We start from the raw sequence: 24,791 nt of genomic DNA, 5'->3' as shown, positions 1-24,791 counted from the left end.
GAAGGAGAACAAAGCTGATGAAGGGTCTGGAGAACAGGTCTGGTGAGGAGCAGCTGAGGGAACTGGGGTTGTTCAGCCTGGAGAAAAGGAGTCTGAGGGGAGACCTCATTGCTCTCTACAGTTCCCTGAAAGGAGGCTGGAGCCAGGTGTGGGTTGGTCTCTTCTCCTTAGTAACAAATGATGGGACAGGAGGAAATGGCCTCAAATTGCACCAGGTAAGGTTTGGCTTGGGCAAGAAGAAACTTCTTTACTGAAAGGGTTCTCAGAGACTGGAACAGGCTGCCTGGGTAGGTGGTTGAATTCCCATCCTTGGAGGTGTTTCAAAGATGCAGAGATGTGGTGCTGAAAGATGTGGCTTAGCACCAGCCCTGGTAGAGTTAGAGAATGGTTGGACTCGATGGCCTTACAGGGCTTTGGCAGCCCAACTGATTCTGGTTGCTCATTGCCTGGCCCCTGCAGGGGCTCTGGGCCGTGGGCACGCTGGCTGATGCTGCGAAGATGCTTTTGTCATCTCGGCCACACCTGCTTAGGAGATAGAAAAGGCCTCTCTGCCCACTTTGCTCTGATTGGCTTCCTTCCACCTCCTTGCTTTGTGCATGCTACAGATGAGCAGGAGAAACTCATCCCTTGGGAATGCTTCTATGGGAGCTGCCCTTGTGTGAGGCTTGGCCATGAGCTCTGGAGAAATCTGTGGATGGTTTGGATGTTTTCCCATCTAACAACCCCACCAAAAATTCACTCTGCCTCTGGTGATACAGCAGTATTTTATTCCTGCTGCACTCAACACCTGCATTGAGAGCACTTCCCAGAAGAGAAGCCTCAGGAGATGCAGAACCCACCACCTCCCTTGTGGTAATTGTCTGCTTCCCACAGTGCTACAAGTCAGTCTTTGGCTGTGTTTTCAGGATCGCTTCAAACCCTGCTGCCTTGAGAAGCAGTCCAGTCACCTGGCTCCAGTTGCTCTCTTTGTCTCTGCTTCCTCCCTCTTCTTTCTGCTGGCACAAGATTTTGTGGAACAACCTGGTGACTTGGGTCAGGGAGAGAGCCTGGGCTGGAACAAACCATTTTCTTTGTGCTGATGTGGGTTGGTTCCCAATGTGGATCAGCCAGCAGCTGTGGGGATGCTTATGCCAGCGTGAGGAGATCAACACAGAGGGCTGTGGGCACTGCTGCTGCTTTTGGCTTCCCTCTCTTGAGTGGCCAAGGCATTGGCTTCTCTGTTCTTGCTACTGTTCTGCCTCTTGTCTGCTGCTCTAAAAGGGTCCCAAAGATCAGTCAGTTGCCTGTGTGAGTATTTGCAGGTTATCTTTTGACCTGCATTTGGAGAAGTTTGACTACAGATCTGGGGACTAGCAGGAATCAAAACAGTGTTTTGAGCTCCCTGTCTTTCCTCTCTTCTCTATGAAAGCACCAGGCCTGGATGCCCTTCAGGTCCCTTGTGAAGCTGCCTTGAAAGCTTCTGCTGGTGGTGTTCCAGTAAGAGCTCATTGATGCTTCATTTCCACCGTGACTTGCATCTTTTGCTGAACATCAAGCAAATCAGTTGCTCAAAGGGACATCAAATCTGCTTTCCTGATCATGGGATTGACTTGCATGCATTCAGACTCCATGGGCAGATGTTTCCATTGCCTGTGTTTAAAGTACTCTGATGTATAGCTGAACTCTCTCCCAGTTCAGTGGGTCCCAGTTGAAGCTTTGCCCTCTGTCTGCCTCTTGCATGCCAGTATCATTCTACAGGGCTGTGCATGAAATCCAAACCCTTGGGGTTTTTCTGATGTAGCTTCCCATTTCCTGTCTAGGGTCTGCCAGGCTTTTTCCAAGCCAGGAAGTTTCCACTGGTATTTCTCAGCTAGTTAAGCTGAGTGGCTGATGGTGAGGTTCCCTCAGAGCTGCCTCGGTTGCTTGGGCAGCCACAGAAGTCAGAATCCCTTTCCCAGAGCTTACACCCTGCCCTGGTGGGTTCCTGCTGGCAGGGCTCTGTGGTGGTGCTTGTGTGCTGTTTTCCCACCATCTCCTTGCATGCTGCCTTTATGGCCACCTGCTCAAGCCAGTAGATCTGCTTCTAGCTCTTTCTAGAGCTGTGATGGAATAGAAAACTCTGAGGAGGAAGAGTCATTCTTTGTCACTCGCTCTCTACAAGGTTCATAGAATGGAATGGAACAGAATAGTGAAGGCCTCTGTTCCAGCAGAGCCCAGGCAAAGGCTTTCACTACCCCAGATCTGTTTCTTCCATGTTCTACTTTGTTAAAGTTTAAAGACAATGTGGCTGGGGACAGGCTTTCTGATGTGCCACTCTGGCATGCAGGAAAGCTCTGTCTGTTCCTAAGAGGCTGGCTGTTCCCCAGTCCCGAGGAGAGTGCCAGGGGCTCAGCACACTGTGTGTGTGTTGGTGGGGGCAGTTTCCCCCTGAGCACTGCTGTGCTGGGCTGGGAATGGAGAGCAGAGTTTCACGTGGGCAGGGGCCAGAGGCTGGGGCTGCAGTTTGCTGTTTCCGCTAAGCTGCTATCATGCTGAGCTATCACTGAACGAGCTGGTCCTACCCTTCCTCTCTCTCAGGTTGCACAGAGCTTATCTGGGGTTGTCTGAGCCTCTTCAGGATGCCAGATCAACAGGAAATGATTTACCAGGGTTAGTTCTGTGCTGGTAAAACACCTTGAAGTGGCTCATTGGAGTAAGGTGAGACTCCTCTTTGAGCAGCAGCTAGGTGCCAGCTTGGTTTGCTTGCAAGCTGAAGGCAGGGCAGAGCTGGTGCAGGCTGTTGTAGGCAGTGGGTAGCATGTGGGAATGGCAGTCCTGCCAGCTGCCTGCTGTGCAGGGCTAAAAGGCAACGTCTCTGCCTAGCTGGCTGCCAGCCTTGTGCTCAGCAGTGCCTGAACTGCTCAGGTCCCAGCTCCTGCTTGGCAGCCTGTGGGTCTGCAAAGCTTTGTGGCATCTCCTTGGAGCTTAGCAGGGAGGGCTGGGGAAGCAGGGGAGAGGCTGGCACAGGGCTGCTGCCAGGGCAGTGCCAATGGCCTTGTTTTATTTCTGGGGTGGTCTCCTATGGTGGGACGTGGTGATGGCCTCAGCTGGAAGCCAGGTGTTGCTGTCTCCCCTGGTTCTCTCTGTGTGGAGAACACACTCTTTGCTGTCTCTCCACAAGGATGCCTGGTGGTGTGCCTCAACCAGAACAGCTGCATGGACACAGCCTCTCAGGTACCCACTCTACAAAACCTGCTGCTGCAATGTGGAGGAGAAGAGCTGGAGGCCAGCCAAGGGCTGTGGTGGTCGGATTGCAGCAGAATAACCCCAGAGCCTGTTAGCTCCTGGGGGTGTCCAAGAACACTCATGCTGTGCTGGGGAGGAGCAGTGTTCTTGGTAGATGATGTGTATTTGCGTGGTGGGCTTGAAGTTGGGGGGTTGCTTTTAGTTTGGAATGTGCTGGGGAACCCCTCCCAGCTTTCTTTCAAATGGGAATGCTGCTGAGATGCAAAGTTGGGAAGAGAAACCTCAAGTGGGGAATAGCTTTGGCTGTCTGAGTGGAAGGGTGCTCTGTCTTTGAAATGACTCTGCAAATCTCTGGGTGGGTTTGAGATGCCTGTCAGTTTCAGGAGCATGCTCAGGCTTCTGTAGGAAGCTTTCCCTTCTGTGTTTGGGTCAGTGGATTTCACTAAGCAGCTTTTCTTGATCATGTGCCAACTTTGGAATGCAATGTTCTCTGCCTCTCTCTCAGGCTGACCCACAGCAGTGGATTTGCCTTTCCTTCTGCTACTGTGACCTTGCTTTGGCAGGGAGCTTTGGAAGATGACTTTCTCAGAGCATCTGCAACCTACAAGTGTTTTCCTCTCTTTGTTTGTTTGTTTGCTCTGATTGAACTGGACTTCATTACTCACTCTTGTGCTGCTAGGAGTGCTGTAGGTGCAGGTGAGCAGCAGACTTGCAAAGCCGTGGCGCTCAGCCCATGTGCTGGGGAAGAGTTTTGTGTTGCTGGATTCCTCAGTTCTGTCATGCTGAGGGAACAGTTTCTGAGCTGAATGAGCAGTGCAAGTGGTGGCACCAGGACTGGGGATACACCATTCCACCTCTTCTCAAACTCTTCAGGCAGTCTCCTTACCCCCATCTCCAGTGGCTCTTATGTGGTTTTGGTAATAGTGAAAAGTCCCCTCTTGATGTCACTTGTTGGAATTGCTCTGCTGATGGTGTACAAAAGCTGAGTTTCAAGCCCCAGTGGCAGTTCACAAAAGCTTGCAGGTTTCCCCCTGCCCAGGGTGAAGGTCTAGCTGCTGTCTACATTGATGGAGCATTTTCTGGACTTTGGGAGGTGCTGCAAACCACAGACACAGGGGAGAGCTTTGGAACAGCTCCTGCTCAAGAACTGAGCAGCTGAATGTGGGTTGTGCAGTGTTTGTGAGAAGAGAGGATGGTGGGAAGGGCATGGAAGAGATCATAGTAGCACCAAGGTTGGAAGAGACCTCGAAGATCAAGTCCAACCTATCACCACAGACCTCGTGACTAGACCATGGCCTGTAGAATCAGGGTTAGCATGGAGAGAGGATAGGGAAAAGCTGTTCACTCTGGGGCATGGAGTAAGCCCAGGGGATGGCAGCTTTAGAGGCTAACTGCAGAAAGTGGCTGGTCACACAGCTTGTGTTCCAGCTGTGGAGTTGTGTGTCATGTGCCTTTAGCAGTGCTAAAGTTTGCTGGGACTGAAAACAGAGTTGGATAAACTCTGGAAGAAAAAGCATTGAATGGCAAAGGAGATGGATACAGAACTTGTAAATACAAGGAGATCTCTGGCAGAAGCAGCCTGGGAGCTATTCATAGCACATGCCATGACTGTCCCAGGAGATAAGGCTGTTGAGTGATCCCGTGCTCTGTCCCCAGTGCCAGGCAGCCTCTGCTGGACAGGAGATACTGGTTTTAGATGGACACTTGGCTTGACCTTGCATGGCTGTGCTCTGTGTATGCCTATTCTGCTGCTCTCCTGACCTCTTGGAGGCAGGACTGAGAAATTGGACTTGAGGGTATGGAACCATGCAGATGAAATATGTGTCAATAGGTTGGAAGCAAAGCCCATTGGCCCCACCGAATATGTGGCCAGGGTGTCCTGAGCCCCTAAAAGCAATCAGGGGCTTAGTGTGGAACTCAGCAGGTCCTTCTAGTGCAGCTGTGAGACAGGAGTGACTGCAGCACTTTGGGGGAGGAGCAGGTGTAATAAGGCCTTGCAAGGACCATTCTCATCCATCCAGCTGTCCCTCTCTGTACAGCTGGTTGGTAATGTCTCACTGTACAGCTGGATCCAGCCTCAGCTTTCAGCTCCTGGAGTCTTGCCTCTTGTATCTGTGCCCTTGGGTCAGAGGCAGTTGGCTGCCCTGTTCTGTGGCTGTGTCTTCAGAGTGTGCAGAGCATCAGGCCCTGCTAGGGCAGGGGCTGCAAGTTTCCTCTGCTGTGTTTTTGAGGTTTCTCATTGGCCACTCCAGTTGGGAATGCTGAATGGCTCTGCTCTCCCTGCACTCTTCTGGTGGGAAATGAACATCTTCGTAAATAAAGAAAGTCAAACTGGTAGAGGAAATTGCTCCTCAGTTAAACAGTCTGTAGGCAGCCTTGAAACTCAGCTGGTTTTAAATCCTGAGTGCACTGCCACAAGTGTTGTACCTGCCTTTGGATGCTTTGCTATTTAAAGGACCCTTAACTGCTGAAGCCAGGAGAAAGCAGTCTGGTGCTCAGTCAGCGATGTGAATTTCATCTTCTGCTTCCTCTTGCATGAAGTACAAAGTTGAGTCAGCTTTGGGGATAATCATAAGGCCACAGGCTTGACCTCATGAGTGTGGCTGTACTGTCCTCCTCTTGGCAGATGATGTGTGTGCATGCTGCTGGCTCTCCTCCTGCACTGCTCGGCAAGGGTCGCAGTGAAGCCAGGGCGATGGAGACGTGGATGTCCCTCTCTGTGGCCATTTAGGAAAGGGAACTAACAGTTGATTGGGAAGGCTTCCATGGGGCACAGAGCTGTCTTGGCAGGTTTTGAGCAATACAGGAGTAATTCATCCACTGCCTTCTTCTTTGGCATTGCTGATGAAGCTGCAGATCTTGCATGTCTGTGTGCTTTCCACCTGCTCCCAAGGGCAGCTCGCTGGGTGGGCTGGAGGGAAGCTGTGATGTCTGCTCGTTGGAGGGATCCTGGAAAGAGAGGAGTTGCCTGTCCAGAGGTTCTGAATGTTCCTTTGAAGGCACAGGAAGGAGACTCTTCAGCTGTGTCATGAGGGGTATGTGTGAAATTGGCGCGAGCAAACACAGCCTGAGTGGTGGCTCCGTCCTTCTTGGCCGGTCTCCGATTAGAGCATCTCAGGAAGACCTGGTGTTCGTCATCCTCTTGGGTAGATGCTGGAGCTCTTTGCATTGCACCAAGGGAGTTTTCCAGGCTTGAGAAATCTTTCTGACCTCACCATGAAGACACATTGGCCTGTGCTGCATGCAAGACTGGAAGCTGTCTGGTGGTGGATTTGCCCTTAGCAAGAGCAGGCAGGAGCTCCCCTCTGCCTCTCGCTGTTCTCATCTTGTAGGAAGTCAGAGCAGATGCATTTAGTCAGCCCCGAGGCTAGGGGTGGAGGGAAGGGAGGAATGGTGTCCCTCTAAGGTCTGTGCACACAGGACTGTGTGCCTGTATGCAGGGCATGTCTGTGCAGGCTGCATCATGAATTCCCAGACTTTTGGGGGCCTGTGGTATTTGCTGAAACCCAACCTTCATCCACCTACAGCTGAGTCCTCCCTCTCTGTCGTTCCGGCTCAGCTGAGCGCTGCGCTGCTGGCAGCCAGCCCAGCTTGTGTGACTGAGCTGGCAGCTGGTCATCAGCTCCTTTTAGATGAGATTCTCTTCTCCTAACCCAATCCAGATCATCCCCCACTCCCTTTTGTTGACCTATTTCCCCCCTCCCTTCTGTACCTTCTGTGTACACATTCTGTGTACTTTCTGCAATGGTGAGCTCCACCGGTCGCACAGCTCCCTTCCCCGGGCAGCTGCTGTGGGAACAGGGTGGGAATGCTGGGACAGGCAGTGCATGTTCCAGGGACCCAGTGCTTGGTTTGGGTTGGAAGGGACCTACCAGGCTGTCTGGCTCAGCCACTTGGCAAGGCAGGGATCGTTCAGGCTGCTTGGGGCCTCCTCTAGTTGAGTGCCAAATGTCTTCAAGGATGGAGATCCTTCTGCCTCTGGTCCTGCCCTAGGACCTGCCCACTCTCAAGGAAGCATCCTTGCATAATGAACTTGTGCATTCAAAATAAATGGCCATTTTCACACTGTGAGGGCACTGAGTTTTAATCCAAACAGAACTTTTGTGCTTCTGTATGGCAACCTTGTAGTGTTTGAAGGGAGCTGCAAGAGAGCTGGAGAGGGACTTTTGACAAAGGCATGGAGTGACAGGATGAAGGCGATGGCTTCAAGCTGGGAGAAGCTGGATTTAGATTAGACACTAGGAAGCAATTCTTCCCTCCCCACGAGGGTGGTGAGGCTATGGTGAGGCTCCAAGCCTGGCAGTGTTGAAAGCCAGGCTGGATGAGGCCTTGAGCAGTCTGCTCTAGGTTTGGAACTAGATGATCTTTAAGGTCTCTTCCAAGCCAAACCATTCTGTGTTTCTTTCAAACCATGCATGCCTGCTAATTGAACTGGCTGCTTCCTCCATCTGCCCACGTGGTGGGGGAAGGCAGTGCTGCTCTTCACTTGAGGGTTTCTTCCCATTTTTTAAATTGTTCTCTGTCCCCTGTGGGATCTGTGGCTCAGGACAATGTAAGGAGGGAACTGGGAGGGAATTGGATCTGTTGTTCCCTTCAGCTTCCCGCTGCTAGCTTGTGGTTGTGTGTGTGCTAGGAGAGGAAGAAATAGGGGCTTGCAGAATAATTCAGGTTGGAGGGTGCCTGTGGAGGTCTCCAGTGCAGTCTGGTTTATGAGTTGTTTCTCTGAGTGTGCACAGTGAAATAGGTGTTCTGCCAGCCTGGAGGAGCTGTGTGCTTCCTGCCCCACTGCGTGCAGCCTAAACAGGAGGGTGGGCAGGATGAGAGCAAGTCACTCTGGTTCCTTTGGCATGCTGGTTACCCAGTGGGTTTGATTTAAACACCCTATCATTATTATTTATGTCTGAAACCCACTCCTGGGCAGGATTAGTGCCAGCTCTGATGTTCTTGCTGTACTTGCACTGCTCTGTGCACTCTGGTGTGTCTCTAGAAGGGGAACTGCATTTAAAAGAGATCAGAACAACCAGAAGTGGCCACTTGCTGATTGCTATGCAGTAGGTAGGAGATTGTGGTGCCTGGCTTTGGGTGGGCAAGGGTGGCAGTGAGTCACAAGCTGTTTTTAGAGGGAGGTCAGTGGCTTTTGATACTGCAGTTACTTAGCTGCTTGGATTGGACCCAGAGCTCATTAAGATTTAATTCATGACTGATTCTTAAGGAATCTGAATCTCACAGTAGTCTCAGCAAAAATCCTAATGGGAGGTGACTCTCAAGCTTGTGACTGGTCTCTGGAGGTCCTGCAGGTCTTAGAACCACACCATGTCCTCAGTGTCTGGTCCTGGCTGAGCAGCACAGACCCCAGCTGGGATGCCTGGACCCGCAGGAGGCACTTTGGGAAGCCGTCTGGTGTGGGGCTTGCCTCCCATCAGTTGCAGCCTGGAGGAGAGTGCTCTGCTTGGCCCTGCTGGCATACACCGTGCCAGGGCTGAGCCTGGCTCCCTCCTGACTGCGATTTCTCTCCTCTGCTAGGCCTGAGGACAGACGTGGGACGATGTCGGAGGTGCGACACGACAGCACCAGCAGTTTGCAGCGGAAGAAGCCACCATGGTTGAAGCTGGACATCCCGGTGCCAGTGCCTGTGCCCGTGCCAGAAGAGCCCCAGTTTGTGCAGGTACAGAGGCTGGGGGCATCAGGGAGGGTCTGTGGAGTCGTGGGGGGGGTGTGTGTGTGGAGCCCCACCGTGCTGAGGGCGTGCCTGTGGTCTCCAGCAGGCCAGGGTGGGAGAAATGCAGCGTGCGATGGCAGGTCACGAGGCCTCCTCAGAAGAGGCAGGGAATTTATGATCAGTAATTAACTCCCCCTTGAAAGGGACGTGGGAGGGATGAGGGTGGGTTGCTGATGTGCTCAGATCAGGGAATGTGACTGTTTGGAGCCGTGGGGATTGCGAAAGGTGTCCTGGCTAGGGGGGTATGGTGGTGAGGAATTCAAACTTCAGGGGGCTGGGGGAGCAAAGGGCTTCTAGGCAAACATTAGGGGTGGGAAGTGCTGAAATGAGCAGGGAACGAATCTGACTTAGGAACAGCCAAGATAATGCCAGGCTCTCGTCAGTAACAGCAGGGAGAGAACAGTCACTGGCAACACAAAGCTGTTAACAGCATGAGGAACACAAGAGAATCATGTGGGATGAGGACTAAGTAACACTGAAGAGGGGTGAAGTAGAGATGGAGTGAGTGGTGAATGGGCACTGTGCAGAGCAGGAGAGTGAAACCTCCCTACTTGTGCTGGGGCTAGGAAAAGGGACAGGAAATTCTGCTGCAAGATCACAGGATGCTAGGGGTTGGAAGGGACCTCCAAAGATCAAGTCCAACCAAAGACTTTCATGTAGGGGTGAGACCTGGGTGAGATGATTGCTAGCTGCTTCCATCACCTTCCTGCAGAAACAGAGACTACCTGACCCAGGGCAGAGCCAGAGGCTTCCTGCTGCCCAGCTCCATGGGTGGGCTGCAGTGCCTGGCTTCCCCTGCTTAGCTGCCAGAGAAATGGAGGCTTGTGAGGCTTCCCTGCAGGGGAGCTGAGGACAAGCTGGTCTGAAGAGAAGACATGGGCTGCACTTGGGATAGCAAGGCCTGGCCCTTTGGCTATGCCTTGATCTGAAGGCCAAAGTGCACTTCAGTTATGTGACAGCTTCTGGCAGCTCAGTCTTGGTCCTGGGCTTCCCTTGGTAGGAAAGTGATTTGGGTTCAGTCTGCAGGGATTAGAAGTGGAATGCAGGGTTTTAACAGCCTTCCAAATCACTTATTTAAGGTTTTGATGGATGTTCTCTTACCTGAAATGTCTAATGTGTAACTTCTGGAGAGACCTTGTGTACTTAGGATGAGAGCTGTCAGGGGTGATGTTTTCTGGAGGTCTGGTGTGCACAGCACAGCTGTCGTGATATGAGAGTGCACAGTGGGCTCCTTTGGCTTAGAACCTGAGTATCTAAGCATTGTTTTCACATAGAGCATGTCAATTGTGTTGAGATTAGTGGAAATTATCAGCTCTCTGGGCTGAAATAGCCAGTAGCCTTGAGGCAGAGACAATGTCTGAGCGGAGGAACGGTCGATCAGAGCTTCACTTGCCAGAGGGACAGTCTGCTCAGCCTGCCCTTTACAAATGGGAGATGATGTCTCTGCCAAGCTGATGAAAAATTAATGCAGAGCAGCCCTGGGGAGGCAGTTGTATGAGCTGAGAACAGTCTGGTGAGTTGTGTCATATGTGGTAGGTGACACTCAGCCAAGAAATGCCAAGAGCTCTCAGACCTGAGTGTGTTCAGACAGCTAGGTTATGAGCAAAGCCATTGTGGCTTTCTCAGCTTGCTTAGCCTGCACCAGGCAGCAGCTAGAACACAGACCCACCCACAGCTCCTGCAGGCTTTTGCTGCAGATCCAGACTCACTTCTGAAGCAAATCTCACTGTGCTTCTCTTCGCCTTCTGCAGCGGTCTAGGAGTGTCTGGCCTGGCTTCCTTCTGGCTAGGAAAAAGCCAGCAGTATGTGCTGCAGGAGCTTAGTGGTGCAGCTCATCTCTGAACAGCCATCAGTCAAGGGCCCAGGCTAGAGCCAGCCTGGATGGGACCCACCACAACACGCAGGTGCTGCCTCCTCGGCGCTGACTGTTCTGTTGCAGCCGTTCCTGGCCAGCATGGCCGCAGGCCCAACTGCATGCACCCAGCTCATGCTTGGGGTGTTGGGTGGCCATTGACTCGCTGCTGACTGTTTCACAGCCTGACTGGCCTTGTGGAGCATCACTCTCTGACTCCCCTCCTGCTTTGTGTGGCAGCCCACCCGACGCCAGGCCTTCCTGCGGAGCGTCAGCATGCCGGCCGACAACACTCGCGTGCCCTCCCTGCCCCACGAGGGCAGGAGGCCAGTGCTGCAACGACAGACCTCCATCACCCAGACCATCAAGAGGTGAGACACTGACTTCATGGAGCCTGCTTTGGTGGATTCTGCCATCCACTGCCTTCCTTTATTTCTGGGTTTACAGTCCTCTGCGTGACCCTTGGTGGACCGCTGGCGCAGCAGGGTTAGGTCGTCTCCCTTCTTGTCTGTCATGAGGTGGCAGAAGAGGCTGGGCACCAAACAGATAAGCCCAGTGGTGCTGTGTAGCCTCTTTAGTAAGTCCTGGGAGGAAGATCATCATCATCAGGACAACAAATGGTTCTTGACACTTTGGTTCAGACAAGTGCTGACTGTTCCCACACCCCAAGGAGCTGACCCCTTCTGAGTAGCAGGCTGCCTCGGGCTCTTGATGTTTAGCTGAAGCTGTGTGATGCAGTGCCCCAGGCTTGCTTTAGTCTGGTATCTGAGAGCACAGGATTGCTGGGGGAAGCAGGAGCCCATCCCATTCTGGTCAAGGCTTCCAGCACCTTGGCTCCTAGCACTAGCTCCTTGACAGGTCCATGATGGAGAGTGGGGAGAGGCTGCTCGGATCCTCTCCTGCACAAAGGGTTATCATTTGTCCCCATGGCCTGTGGCTCCCTGAGACATGGCCACGCAGCTGGGTGCTCCTCCTTTCCTCCCTGTGACAAAGGCTTATCCCAGTTCATCCAAAGGGAGTGGTTCTCCCAGCTGCTCTCCTGAAATGCCTGGCTGTTATCCCTGGCAGCATGTCAGGCCTGCCTGATCCCAGGAGCATCCCTGGACCCCGCAGGTCAGGGGCACTTCCAAGCAGCCAGGCTTCGCCCACTCGGAGGAGCAGCTTTCCAGCTATGGGAAAGACTGGCCTCCCACTCACTGTTTGCCTTTGCTTCAGACCTTCCCCAGCTGCCTTGGTGGTGAAGCTCTCCCACAGAAGCTCTCTGTGATCCTGCTTCTTGTGAGGTTGTGAAGGCTGAGCTGTGAAGGCCGAGCCATGGAGCCTGCTCCTTTCAGGGCTGTGGACAGCTTCTGAGGCTGTCACTGCACACCTGGACTGCCTTTTCCCTCACCTTCCTGCCCTGGTCCAGCTCCTTGCCAGGGCAATTAGGCAAGAGCCTGTCAAAGATGAGGAGATATCCTTGGTGGGGGCTGTGGAGGCCCTGCCAAGAAGGATTGTGCAGGAGGGCCAGAGGAACCTTCTGCCTCAAACATGCACAAGGTGCAGCTTGTTTGTAGGGTGGAGAGGCTGGGGAAGTGCAAACCACTTTGGTGCTGGGGGAACAAACTTGCCCCCAGTGCTGCTGCAAGACTGAGAAGACACATGAAGCTACAGTGAGCAAGGCAGGAGGGCTGGAGAGTGGTGGTGAATCTCTCTCACACTGAGGGAGGTGCCCACGTCCTAGCACTGGGGCTGCGGGCAGATGTGTGGCTGTTGCACCCACAGACCCTGTGAAATCTCTTCCTCTTGCCTGTCCAGGCTGTAAAGGAATTGCTGGGGCTCAGGTTGGTGGCTGCATCCCTGCCTGCTTAATGGTCTGGGCAGGGCTTTTGTATCCTGAGAGTACGTGTGGCCACACAGGGAGTGGCCCAGAGGTGTGCACATGGGTTTGAAGTCCTGGGAGTCTCCTGCTCAGAGTGTGCATGTGTGGGTTCAGTGCTATTTTGGGAGTGCTGAGTTGTGTCATGCAGGCTGGTGTGCAGCACGGGGGGGTGTGTGTGGGGGTGTGTCCAGGCCTCTTTCTCCTGGAGGAGGGTGACTTCTGCAGTGCTGTGGGGTGTGGGTAGGGCAGCATGGAGGAGAGTGACTTCTGCAGTGCTGTGGGGTGTGGGTAGGACAGCATGGAGGAGAATGACTTCTGCAGAGTGCTGCAGGGGCAGCAGTGGGAAGGTCTTTCCAAGGGGCAGACCTGCAGGAGATGCACAGGACATGACACTGGAAATAAAAGCATTAAATAAGTGGAACAGAAACAAGGGCAGGGAACTGGAAAGTACCAAGGAAAGGCCTGAAGACCTGTGCTCCATTTAGCAGAACTGGGAGTGCAATGGAGAATTGCAGGCTGTGCATCCCTGGAGGTGTCTTGGGGGATTTCTTTGGTGGGTCCAGGGAGGCTGACTGCCAGGATTTCTTCTTAACACAGCCCCCAGGATGTGAAACTGTTTTGGCCCAAGGACTCCACACCGTCCTGTTCTCTGGGGCTTAGAGGATACAGATCAAGTGTGAGCCTAAGGTCAAGCCTGTGTGGTCCAAGGCATGGTGTGGGAGTAATTCATGTGCTTGAGTGTAGGCATTTAGCACCACCTCCAGGCTTCCAGAGTGTCTGAGCTGGACATGCAAGGCAGCAGATGTCAGACAGACTCATCCAACAGGCAAGATCCTGCCAGGGTCATCCAGAAGGGGCCCAGAGCACTTCCAGTGGCATCAGGCACCTCTATCTCAGCAAATGGTATCTCAGCCTACTGACACCTCCATACTTGCACACTCCACTGTCCAAAGCCAGCCAGGGGGAGGCTGTAGCTGGGCATTTGGGTAGAAGGTGGCAGATCAGAGGTCTTGGGGTTGAAGGGTATTGCAGTATCCCTGATATCTTCAGGAGCAATGGGAGGCCTGTGTCAGAGGTACAGATGCACCCAAAGGATTCAGCAGCCTCCCAGCTTCCCAGCTGGTGTTGTGTGGCTGGAATCTGGTCTCTTCTCTTGGGTCATGCTCTCGGCTGGAGGCTGCTGTCGTGTGTGGTGTAGCACAACTGCTGCTGACAGAGCTATGGAAGGAGCTGGGGAGGTGCTGGCTGCAGGAGGCTACTCCCCTGCACATCCCTGGAGTCCCTTCCCCTCAGCTCTCTTTTCTTTGCAGCAGACAGGTTCGGTTTCAGAGGAGTCAGACCATGCCCCTGCAGGGGCACCGGGGCAGGAGTCCCCTGAGAAAGCGACAGTCCCTGCCCCGATCCTTCTTCAGGTACTGCTAGCACTGAGTGTGAAACCCACCCCTGCATGTGTGTGCAAGGGCTGTTGTGAGCTGCACAGATCCTGGCTGCTGCTGGCCAGGAGCACGGTGCCTTCCCAGGGCTGGCCAGGAGGCCTGCGGGCAGGCAGGAGCGCGGCGGCGCCCTGTGCTTCTAACCGAGTCGGCCGCCACTCCTACTAAACGTGTAGGCAGCTGTCAGTCAGCAGCATGGACTAACAAGCTGTCCACCCGCCAGCCTCGCTCCCTCCTGCCTTCCTAACAAGCTTCTGGCGTCCACCCTGGCTGGAACATCTCCCCAGGGCAGCCACAGCACAGCCTGGCTCTGCTGGCATCACTGCAGCACCTGGTGCATACCTGTGTTGGCCCCAGAGCCTCCTCAGGGCAGAAGGGAAAGAAGAGGAAGCAGAACCAAAGAGATGCTGCTTCTGTTGGACCAGATGGAGCTCGGGAGCTGGTGACTGGAACAGAGCATCCACTCCTTCCCTGTTGACATGGTGGCTCTTCCTGATCCGGATGTGACTGTCTTATTTTTGAGGTGGAGACCTTTGTTTACTTACCCCAAGGAGATGAGCTACCCCAGGAGTCCTGGGCACCATGGTGCACCGAGCACCACCTTGAGACTGGAGCCCAGTGAACCTTCAAATCACACAGTGTGACTTTGTGACTGCACCCAGTGCCCAGGAGTCCATTCCTGCCCTACCTTCTTCACTGCTGCCATTGACCAGGTGCCACTCTGGCACTGTGTCCACCTTTGGTGACAGCTTGCATTTGGTCTTGGGCTTTCGGTGCTGGTGATATAAGAGCAGGAGCTGACCTCTGGTTTTGGTTTGTTGCTTGTCACAGGGCTCCAGGGAGTCTATAGGATGTGATGGGGCTCCCCAGCTGGACAGGGGCCTTCAGCATCTTGCCAGGGTGCTCCAGATACTCTGTAGTCAGCTCTCCTGGGCTATCTTGACAGTTCAGAGACTAGGACAGCTCTTTGCCCTAGCCCTGGACCAGTGCTGGTCTCTGGCAGTTCAGGAGTGGCACTCACAGTGCTGTGCTGGTGCTGGTCTTTCCAGGCTAGCAGGAGCATGGTTCCAGGGGGCTCTGAGGTGCTGCTCTTGGTGCAGTGGTCTCACATGGGCACAAATGAGTCCTAGTCCTCTCCCTTAGAGGGGTGACTCCATGTAAGGGCTTGTCACCCAAGGTCACTTTGGTGTTGAAACCTTGGTTCTGGCAGTGTGTGAGAAGCCCTCTGAGGTGTAAGGCTGTTCAGGGCTGTGTGTTGTGCCTGTGCATCTGCATGGCCAGAGCATGACCTCTGTGCTGTAGGCATGGTTTGGGTCTGCAGACTCTGATGGGATGTGGGTCTGGGGGAGCAGAGCACTGCTCCAAGACATGCATCTACCCTCATGTCTGAGTTCTGGCCCCTTTTGACTTGCTGGACTGTTTGGAGAGGCCAGGTGAGAGCCAGCAATGGCCTATGTGACTTGATGCCTGCTGAAGGGTCAGCTGTGGATCATGGGGGGAAAGGCTGAGGGCAGTGTGGTTGGCATCTGCAGGGTTTAGCTGGAGAGGCTGTGGGAGTCACTTACACCTTTTTCACGTGGTGGCAGGACACCTTCACCCTCTTGGTTGATGGCATTTTTGCTGGGAAGGGTGCAAAGCACAGGACTAGCTCCCTGTCTCCAGTGCACCAGCTCAGTTCCCCAGGGTGAGCCAGCTGTGGCTTTAGCCCAGCCTTCTCTCCAGTCTCTGCTTTAATGCTCCTCAGTGAGCTGGGAGCTGTGGCTGCTCAGCCCCTGGAAACCTTGCCCCTGGACTGGGGGGCTGAGGCCACGGTTTGGGGTTTGGCTTGGAAGGGACTTTCAGGTTTTGATGCTTGGGCCAGAAAGCTGTAGGCTGACACAGCTTGTCCTCTTCTGAGGAGGGATTCACCATGGTGGGAAGGGCTCCAGTGGGCTCTGTAGGTGGAGGGTACCAGCTGTCCTGCGGTATTTGAAGGAGGTTGTTAGTCTGACTTAACCCTGATCCTTCTGTGCCTTTCTTGGGATTTTGCTTCTGATCCACTGCTCTTCCATGAAAGCAGCCACCTGGCAGCAAACCTACTTCATGGCTCCCACCTTGTGCTCCTGCTTCTGCCATCAGCAGCTCAGAGCTGTGTATGTCTGCCTCAGCAGGGATCAGGACCCTGGCAAACATTTGCCATCAGTGATACCTTGGAGGTGGACAGAAACCCTGCTGCATGAGGAGAAGAATTTGGGGGTATTGTGGGAGTGTGGGGGGGAGGCTGGGAGAGAGTAGTGAGTTCTGGTGGCTCTTGGGAGAAGCCCCCAGAGCCATGAAACTGCAGTCCCAGGCTGGGGCCCTAGAGCTGGCCTGCAGACGGTAAGTGTGCTCTGCGGAGCAAACCCAGCCCTCTCACCAGCATCTTCTCTCAGCTTCATTTCTGTTGCTTGCTTTTAGAAGAACTCAGACCAAACTGTCCTTTACACATGAGTGGATCTCTCCTGTCATTTTTCAGACTGCTGGTGATGGTTGAACGTTTCTGGCCAGCCTCTGTCAGGTTGCTAAAGCCAGCTGAGGCCAGGCGGCGAGATGTTTGTGGGGAAGAGTTCTGCCTGGCTTTGAACTGGGGTGGGCTGGAAGCGACTGCCAGGGCTTTTGTCTTTTGATGGGCATAGTCCAAACAAGCATAATGTTTCTTTGCACTTGTGTGCTGGCATCTTTCAGAGGCACAGCAGACTGGTTTGGGGTGAGCAAAGACAGCGACGCTACTCAGAAGTGGCAGAGGAAGAGCCTCCGCCACTGCAGCCTGCGCTATGGGAAGCTGAAGCCTCAGGTCATCCGGGAGATGGACTTGCCCAGCCAGGACAACATTTCTCTGACCAGCACAGAGACTCCCCCTCCGCTCTATGTCGGGCCCTGCCAGCTGGGCATGCAAAAGGTGAGTACCCTGGGGCAGAGGCAAGGCTGGGGTGAGCTCCCTGCACAGTGTCTTTGCCACTTTAGCAGCCGTGACCTATCTGTGGGCTTGAAGTTCTGCCTGCGAGTGTCTGGGATCTGTGCTCAGACACTTCTCAGGTCTCAGATACAGTTTGGCAGACTCCCTCCTTCAGCAGCCTCTCTGCAGTCTCGTTGGCTGAGATCCCTCAGCTCTTTGGGTGATAGGCTCAGAGCTCTGTTTGTCCTGATGTGACTATGGAACTGATTAGATGTGTGCAGCGGGCCCAGGAGCTCAGGCCTTTGGCTGCCATTTTGCAAGGACAGACTTGTGTTGTATGTAGAGTGGCTGGTATCCTGGGCCCAAACATACAGCAACAGGCCTGGTGTCACTCAGGAAGCTGACCTTGGTCCTAGTCCCAAGCAGTGTGCTCAGCTCAGAGCTGGTTCTATTTCAGGGCTTCAAAAAATGTCTCTCGTGGGTCCTCAGAAATGGTTTTGAGTGCCTCAGAGGTACTCGCTGCCCTCAAGTGTGACCCCAGAGGACAAGCCCCAGTCAGGCACATCCAGCTGGCAGCACTTCAGAGCTGACCCACCATGTCTCAGCTCTTCCCTTTGCTCCCTTTGTGGCTGATTATGGTGCATTACTGCAACTGGGGCAAGCAGTGAGACAAATCCCTTCTGCAGCAGGCTAGCCTGTGACCTAAAGCCTGGCTGCAGCACTCAAGGAGTGGAGAACACTGTGCATCTTCCAATCAAGTTTCATCTTCTTGTGCCCTTTCCTGCTTTCTTAATAGCTGAGTTGTACTGCAATTAGGGAAGGCTCGGAAATATTGCTGGGCTCTATGTGGGCTACGTGAAATCAGAGCATGGCATCCAGAGGGGTGAGGCCATAAAGCTTCATTCTGAGTGTAGAGCTGTGGGTTAAAAATGGCTCATAAAGCATCAGGGTACTGCACAGAAGTCTTAGGGAAGCCACAGCTTTGGCAAGATCTGTAGCTGAAAGCAATATTTTCATGAGGCTGATGAGTTTGTTTGGGAGAAGTGAGAGCTTTGGCCTGGAGAGCCCCAAAGAAGGGCTTGCAGCTCCCGGAAGCTTGCCTGCTTTTCCCAGCTGTTGCAGCTTAGCTAATGGAAGCAGATGTAAATATGCAGGGAAGCTTCACCAGGGCATTCCTAAGGTCCTGGCTGGCCAGCACCAGAAAGGAAACTGGCTGGAGACAGAGCTTGGCTCTCCCCAGGGATTGCTGAAGCTCCTGTGCAGATAGCACATTCTCTGACTGCAGAGCTCTGTGGCACAGGAGATGAATGAGGCAGCTTAGGAAGGGCTGAAGGAGATGTGGAGTCTGCTGTGAACATCAAGAACATGATGGGTGAAAACAGTCAATGCAGACAAAACAGAAAGGAGGGGGGGAAGGGGGGTGGGAAAAGAGTGGGAGGAGAGGTTTGAGGACTTCTGTTTGAGGCTTACAAAAGGTCACTCTGTATCTCCCCCCTGTAGAATTGCTTGTTGGTCCATCCATAGATTCATGGAAAGGTTTGGGTTGGGAGGCACCTTAAAGATACCCAGCTCCAACCACCCTGCTGTGGGCAGGGACACCTCCCACTAGCCCAGGTTGCTCAAGGCCCCATTCAACCTGGCCTTGAACAGCTCCAGGGAGGGGGCATCCACATCCTCCCTGAGCAACCTGTTCCAGTCTCTCCCCACCCTCACTGCAAAGAATTTCTTCCTCATCTCCACTCTGTCTGCCCTCTTCCAGCTCAAAGCCATTGTCCCTCCTGCTGTCACTCTTGGCTGTTGTCCAAAGCCCCTCCCCAGCTCTCCTAGAGCCCCTTCAGGTACTGGGAGGCTGCTTTAAGGTCTTCCTGGAGCCTTGCCTTCCCCAGGCTGAACAGCTCCAACTCTCCCAGCCTGTCCCCATAGGGGAGGTTCTCCACCCTTCTGATCATCTTCATGGTCTCCTCTGGACAGTCTTCAACAGTTCCATGTCCTTCTTGTGCTGGGGGCCCCAGAGCTGGACAGATTCCAGGCAGGGTCTGCGCAGAGCAGAGGGGCAGAATCCCCTCCCTCATCCTGCTGGTCATCCAGCCTGGTTCTTGGTCAATGCCAGGAGCCACGTCATGGTCTCCAGCTGGAAGGGGGAGGGTTGGGTGGGCAAGGGCATGGGGAATGCTGTACTGACGGGCTGCCTCTCCGGGCAGATCATAGACCCCTTGGCCCGCGGGCGAGCCTTCCGCGTGGTGGATGACAGCGAGGGCTGCAGTGTGCCCCACACGCCCATCACGCCGGGCGCCACCTCGCTCTGCTCCTTCACCAGCTCCCGCTCCGGCTTCAGCCGCCTGCCGCGCCGCCGCAAGCGCGAGTCCGTGGCCAAGATGAGCTTCCGAGCCGCTGCCGCCCTCGTCAAGGTAGGCTTGGGGTCAGAAAGCAGCTCCTCCCACAGAGAGGAACTGCCCCTCGGAAGGGGCTGCCCGGGGAGGGCGTGGGGTCGGTGTCCCTGGAGGTGTTGAAGACGAGCCTGGATGGGGCACTTAGTGCTGTGGTCGAGTTGATTGGGTAGGGCTGGGTGATCGGTTGGACTTGATGGTCTTGGAGGTCTCTTCCAGCCTGGCTGATTCTGTGAAGGTACTGCCTGTGGGTATGGCCTGGGAGGAGGGCGAGGGGCAAGGAGCTGCTGAGGGCAGGGCGGCAGTGGAGGGCACGAAACTGAGGCACTTCCTGTCCCGCTTCAGCCCCGTGTCTAGGAGGCAGGACTTGCAAGAAGCTAGGTTATGGTACAGGTCTTGCTTGCCCTTTGTTGGCCTGAGGGCTTTGATTCACTCAGCCAGCAGCCTCAGAGTGTCCCAGTTCAGCCTGGACCTCTGGCTGGTCAGCAGCCAGGAAAAAGCAGAAGTGCCTAAGGCCCCTGATAGGCAAGTCTCCATCCTGCCACGTGTCTGCTTTCCTGGACCCAGAGACCTTTTTACTGTGTCCTGTGGCACCCATCTCTGCCATTTGGTCAGCAGTGCTGCACAACACATGGTAGAGGAGCGTGTTAGAGGAGCATGTTAGGAGCCTCACCTGTGTGGGAGATGGGCACTGTGGATGCAGATGTGGAGTGAGTCTCACCAGGAAGGCACCACAGAGGAGCAGCTCTGCTGTGCTCCAGGCGCAAGCATGACCCAGCTGAGCACTGGGGCTCCCTGCGTGCTGGCTGGGGTGGCTCTGCAGGTGCCTGGGGTGAGGTTTGTGAGGGTGAGGTGACAGCAGGCTGTGTGGCTGCAGGGGCGCTCTGTGAAGGACAGCACCCTGCGGAGGGCTCAGCGGCGCAGCTTCACCCCCGCCAGCTTCCTGGAGGAGGACACGGTGGATTTCCCGGACGAGCTCGACACGTCCTTCTTCGCTCGGGTGAGGGGCAGCGCTCTGGCCTGCTGCTGCCCGCAGAGGCACGGCCGGGCTCTAGGCCTGGCAGGGCAGTGTGCTGCAGAGGGCAGCACTGCTTTCTGCGGGGGCTGGTGTCTCAGATGTGACGCTGGCTGCTTCTGATGGGACTTCTGTTCCTCTGCCCAGGAAGGAGTCCTTCATGAGGAGCTTTCTACATACCCGGATGAAGTGTTCGAGTCACCCTCAGAAGCTGCAATTAAAGATGCTGAAGTGAAACCTCTGGATCAGACAGATCTCACAGGAGGTGCCTTGGACAAAAATGAGCTTGAAAGAAGCCACTTGCTGCTGTGAGTATCCTGGAGGCTGCCGAAGCCTAGCACAGGGTGACCGACCCGTTCAGAGTGGGGCTTCCTGCATGGAGGAAGCTGGGGGTGCCTGGGGCAGAGCTCAGAGAGCAGTGCAGTGATGGATTTCCTTTAAAGCCCTGCTGAAGACCTCCTGCCCCAGCTCCCCAGGCATGTGAAAGGTGACTCTGAGGCCACCTCTGTAATCTCTCCAGCAACTTCCAGCTTCATGTGCTGTGTTTGGGAGACCCTGAGGAAACAAAAGACTCCTTAGAGCAGCTGTGAGGATGCTGGAGGCCCAGCCTTTGGCTATGGAGAAGGTAAAGAGGAGGAGGCTGCTGCCGTTGCCACAGTCCCCAGGAACAACAGTTCCAGGAGCGGTGTGAAGCACGGTGGAGTGTCAAGCTGGGCCACATTCCTCACCTGAAATGAGAGAAAGGTGTGGCAGTGGTGCCCAGAGCCCTACAAGTCTGTGGGTGGTACTGTGCCCTCTGCCTAGATTTTTTCCACCTGAGTAACTGGTACTGAGTAATTGCTCCGTGTCGTTTCCGAGTCAGCTCCAGCGTAGCTGGCAGCTCACCCCGGCATGGAGCTCTGCGGGGTGTGAACATGGAGCAGACTGGGAGGTCCTTGGTGTAGCTCTGCTGCTCAGGGCCCATCTTGCTGTGTTGGTGCTTTGCCTTCCAGTGTTTCCAAGAACTTGACTCAGTCTTAACAGAAATGGAAGCAGCAAACAGTGGGAGTTCGTTGTCACTCCTCTTGGATGGTCTCAGCCTTCTTGGCTCTGTTTGGCTCTCCTTAAATAGTTTTATTTATTGAGGAAACACATTTCTTTCACACTTCAGAGAGCTGCTATCAGAATCACAGTAGGGTGCCCTTCTAGGTGCCCAGGTGTTTATTTTGGCACAGGCTGATAGCCCAGCACCGGAAACACTGGGAAACAGCAGGTCTGTAACACAGAAACCACTTCAGCTCCTGGTGCAAGGGCAGGCTGTGGTGGAATCCACACTTTCTAGAGACAGGCTGGAACTTCCAGCTTCATAATAATACATCTGCTAGGGGCAGGATTGGCAATAGTTGAACTTTTGTAGCAATGTTTTTGGCCAAAGAGGTTCAGATGCCCCAGATCCTGTTGCTTGCCCATACTTCAGAGCTGCTGTGAGCTCTCCAAGATGCTCTGGTGATCTTTCAGAAAGAAGTTTGTCACCTGGCTTCTCTGACCACTCCTGGCAACCATTGTCTTGGTGCAGAGGGATCATTTAGGAAGCCAGAGAAGGTAAACTAGGCTGGAGCACATCAGAGAGATGGCTACCACAGTGCTGAGCAGTGAGCAAGGGTGAAAGGGTGGTCAGGGTCTGAAGACTGCAGACCTGATCTCTACATTGCTGTGCAAGAGCAAAACCATCTGGATATGATGGAGGCTTAAGAAGCAGGTCTTTGTCTTCCCCCAGCTGCTGCTCAGCCCAGCTGTGGTGGTACAGCCAGAGGGTCTGCTGCTACCAAAGACCACGGAAAGGCTGCTCCCCATTGCTGAGGCATGCAGAAGGAAACCATTCACAGGATTACAGAATGGTGATGTTTAGAAGGGACCTCTGGAGATCACCCAGTCCAACCCTCCTGCTAAAGCAGGGACACCCACAGCAGCTTGCCCAGGAGCACAGTGGCCATCTGGGCTTGGAAGCTCTCCAGAGAGCTCCACAACCTCTCCACAGACTCCAGAACCTCTCTGGGCAGCCTGCTTCAGAGCTCCATCACTCTCACAGCAAAGAATTTTCTGCTCCTCTTCAGATGGAACCCCCTGGGTTCCAGTTTATGCCCATTGCCCCTTGTCCTGTCACTGGGCACCAGTGACAAGTCTGACCCCACCCTCTTGCACCACAACCCTTATCTCTTGCTGAGCATTGCTCAGATCCCCTCTGGGCCGCTCTTCTGCAGGCTCTCAGCCCCAGGGCTCTCAGCCTTTGCTCCTCACAGAGATGCTCCAAGCCCCTCAGCATCCTCATAGCTTCTGCTGGACTCTCTTGAGCAGTTCCCTGGCTCTGTTGAACCGGACCCAACACACCTCACTGCAGCCTCACTGGGATGAAGTAGAGAGGGAGAAGAGCCTCCCTTGAGCTGCTGGTGGCGTTCTCCTCAGACCCTTGGTGTCCTGCTTTGACTTGCAGGCCGCTGGAGCGCGGCTGGAGGAAGCAGAAGGACGGGGCCCTGGCACAGCCCAAGGTGCGCTTGCGGCAGGAGGTGGTGAGCGTCAGCCCTCAGAAGCGCGGGCAGCGCATCGCCGTGCCCGTCAGGAAGCTCTTTGCCAAGGAGAAGCGGCCCTACGGCCTGGGCATGGTGGGCAAGCTGACCAACAGGACCTACCGCAAGCGCATCGACAGCTACGTCAAGCGGCAGATCGAGGACATGGACGACCACAGGTGAGAGCTGCCCCCACAGAGGAGTCCCAGCCAAAGGAGCGAGGGGGGGAGGCAGGGAGGGAGGCAGTGCCGGTGCCCCTGGGCCGCTCGGGCTGGTTGGGTGCAGCCTGCTGGATGCAGACCCTCCAGTTCGCATCTCCTGCACCGGGACCACAGCTTGCTTTGGCTGTCTGGACCTCTGCTACCTCAAGGGCCTGCAGATCACTGCCCCACCACTGCTGTCCTGTGCTGAACACGGGCTCAGATCTCCCTGCCTCTCAGCATCCCTCTCCCTACCTCCAGCATCCCCTCCCCCCCAGCATGCTGGCATCAGGCTTAGGAGTTCTGGTGCCTTCCTGGGAAAGGAGGCCTTGTCCATTGTCATGGGGGAGCAAACACAGCCTGACTGCCAGCAAGACCTTAGGTCACTGCCTGCTGTCTTGGGCGTCCCTAAGTGACCCAGCTCCTGTACCCCAGGATTCTGCCAAGGCCCCTGGGGAGAGCCAGCAGCTTTCCTCCCATGCCCTGAGATGTGATACTCATGGAGTTCTGCCTCTGATCTCCTCCCCTTCCCTCCCCCCAGGCCTTTCTTCACATACTGGGTCACCTTTGTGCATTCCCTCATCACCATCCTGGCCGTGTGCATCTACGGCATCGCCCCTGTGGGGTTCTCGCAGCACGAAACTGTGGATTCTGTGAGTAGATCCTCTTGGCTTCCCTGCAGTCTGATGGGCTCTGTGCCTTCAGCTGGGCCTCTTTTGTCCTCAGCACGTTGGCCACTTGCCTGAGGGCCTTGTGGGGGCTGCCTGCAGCATCTCTGTGAGCCCCCCACTGCCTTCTCTCCCCTCTGCAGCCACATTGCCCTTGACATCAAGTTATATCCAGCACAGACAGTGGGCTCTCTCCAGGCTCTCTGTGCTGGGAGCCCATCCAAACAACTTGCTCCCCTCCTGCTGGAGACCAGAAGGATCTTCATGGCAGGGAAATCTTTCAGACCTGAGTTAAGTTTTCACAACAGTTGGAGCACTTTACTTCTGCCAGGAGCTAAAGTGACTTGTCTGACTTTGAGAGCTGATCTTGAAGCTGCTTGTAGGCTTCCCATGTGGTGTTGAAGGTCGCTGGGGTACCTTATCTCTGCAGCTTTGTCCCTGATCCATGCAGGGCATGCCCTGGGGATCTTCTCACCTACGTGTCTGACAGCTTGCAGAGCACAGTCACCAGCACCTGGGCCTATGTTGCCAGCAGGTGCTGCTTTATGCTTCTGAGCTGTGCAAAGCTTTTTGCAGGCTCTCCAGCTCCTCCCAGGTCTCCAGGCCCTGGGATCTCTTGAAAGTTGAAGTAGCCAGGGTGAAATCTGAAGATCCCAGGCTTTGATGGGAGCTTACCTGTGGTCCTGCAGAAGACCAGTTTGAGAGAAGTGTGTGCCAGTTGTAGGCTGTGGACATCTGTGTTCCTGCTGGGGGCTGTTTTGCACAGCCCCTGCTGCTTGCCCTGCTGCCCCTGCTGGCAGGAGCTCACGGGGCCTTTGCTTTCCCTCCCTGCAGGTCTTGCGGAACAGAGGGGTTTATGAGAACGTCAAATACGTGCAGCAGGAGAACTTCTGGATCGGCCCCAGCTCAGTGAGTGGCCTTGCCTGGGACTGCTGGGGCTCTGTGCTGCAGGGAACAAAGCCCCCCACTCCTTGGAGCATGATGCTAGCAGCTGC

At 54.7% G+C, this 24,791-nt stretch overlaps 1 protein-coding gene across 6 annotated transcripts in view; it reads left to right on the top strand.

The window, feature by feature from the left end:
• Positions 1 to 24,791, top strand: part of RHBDF1 (rhomboid 5 homolog 1) — a 64,439-nt gene that overhangs the window by 34,236 nt on the left and 5,412 nt on the right. For 5 of the 6 annotated variants that reach the window (XM_068147223.1, XM_068147219.1, XM_068147220.1 and 2 more), the window contains exons 2-10: positions 8,728 to 8,869; positions 11,016 to 11,146; positions 16,773 to 16,986; positions 19,185 to 19,391; positions 20,248 to 20,370; positions 20,533 to 20,693; positions 22,856 to 23,107; positions 23,670 to 23,781; positions 24,631 to 24,705. In XM_068147223.1, the coding sequence (XP_068003324.1) occupies positions 8,750 to 8,869; positions 11,016 to 11,146; positions 16,773 to 16,986; positions 19,185 to 19,391; positions 20,248 to 20,370; positions 20,533 to 20,693; positions 22,856 to 23,107; positions 23,670 to 23,781; positions 24,631 to 24,705 (1,395 nt within the window). In that variant the 5' untranslated portion in view covers positions 8,728 to 8,749. Of the gene's footprint in view, positions 1 to 8,727; positions 8,870 to 11,015; positions 11,147 to 13,950; positions 14,049 to 16,772; positions 16,987 to 19,184; positions 19,392 to 20,247; positions 20,371 to 20,532; positions 20,694 to 22,855; positions 23,108 to 23,669; positions 23,782 to 24,630; positions 24,706 to 24,791 lie in introns of those variants that run through there. The other variant, XM_068147224.1, reaches the window with a different exon arrangement.

This window comes from Melanerpes formicivorus, unplaced genomic scaffold (genome assembly GCF_026170545.1).
Source record: "Melanerpes formicivorus ecotype bairdi unplaced genomic scaffold, bMelFor1.0.p_v2 SCAF_14, whole genome shotgun sequence".
Classification (NCBI taxonomy): domain Eukaryota; kingdom Metazoa; phylum Chordata; class Aves; order Piciformes; family Picidae; genus Melanerpes; species Melanerpes formicivorus.
This window is presented reverse-complemented; position numbering and strand designations above follow the sequence as displayed.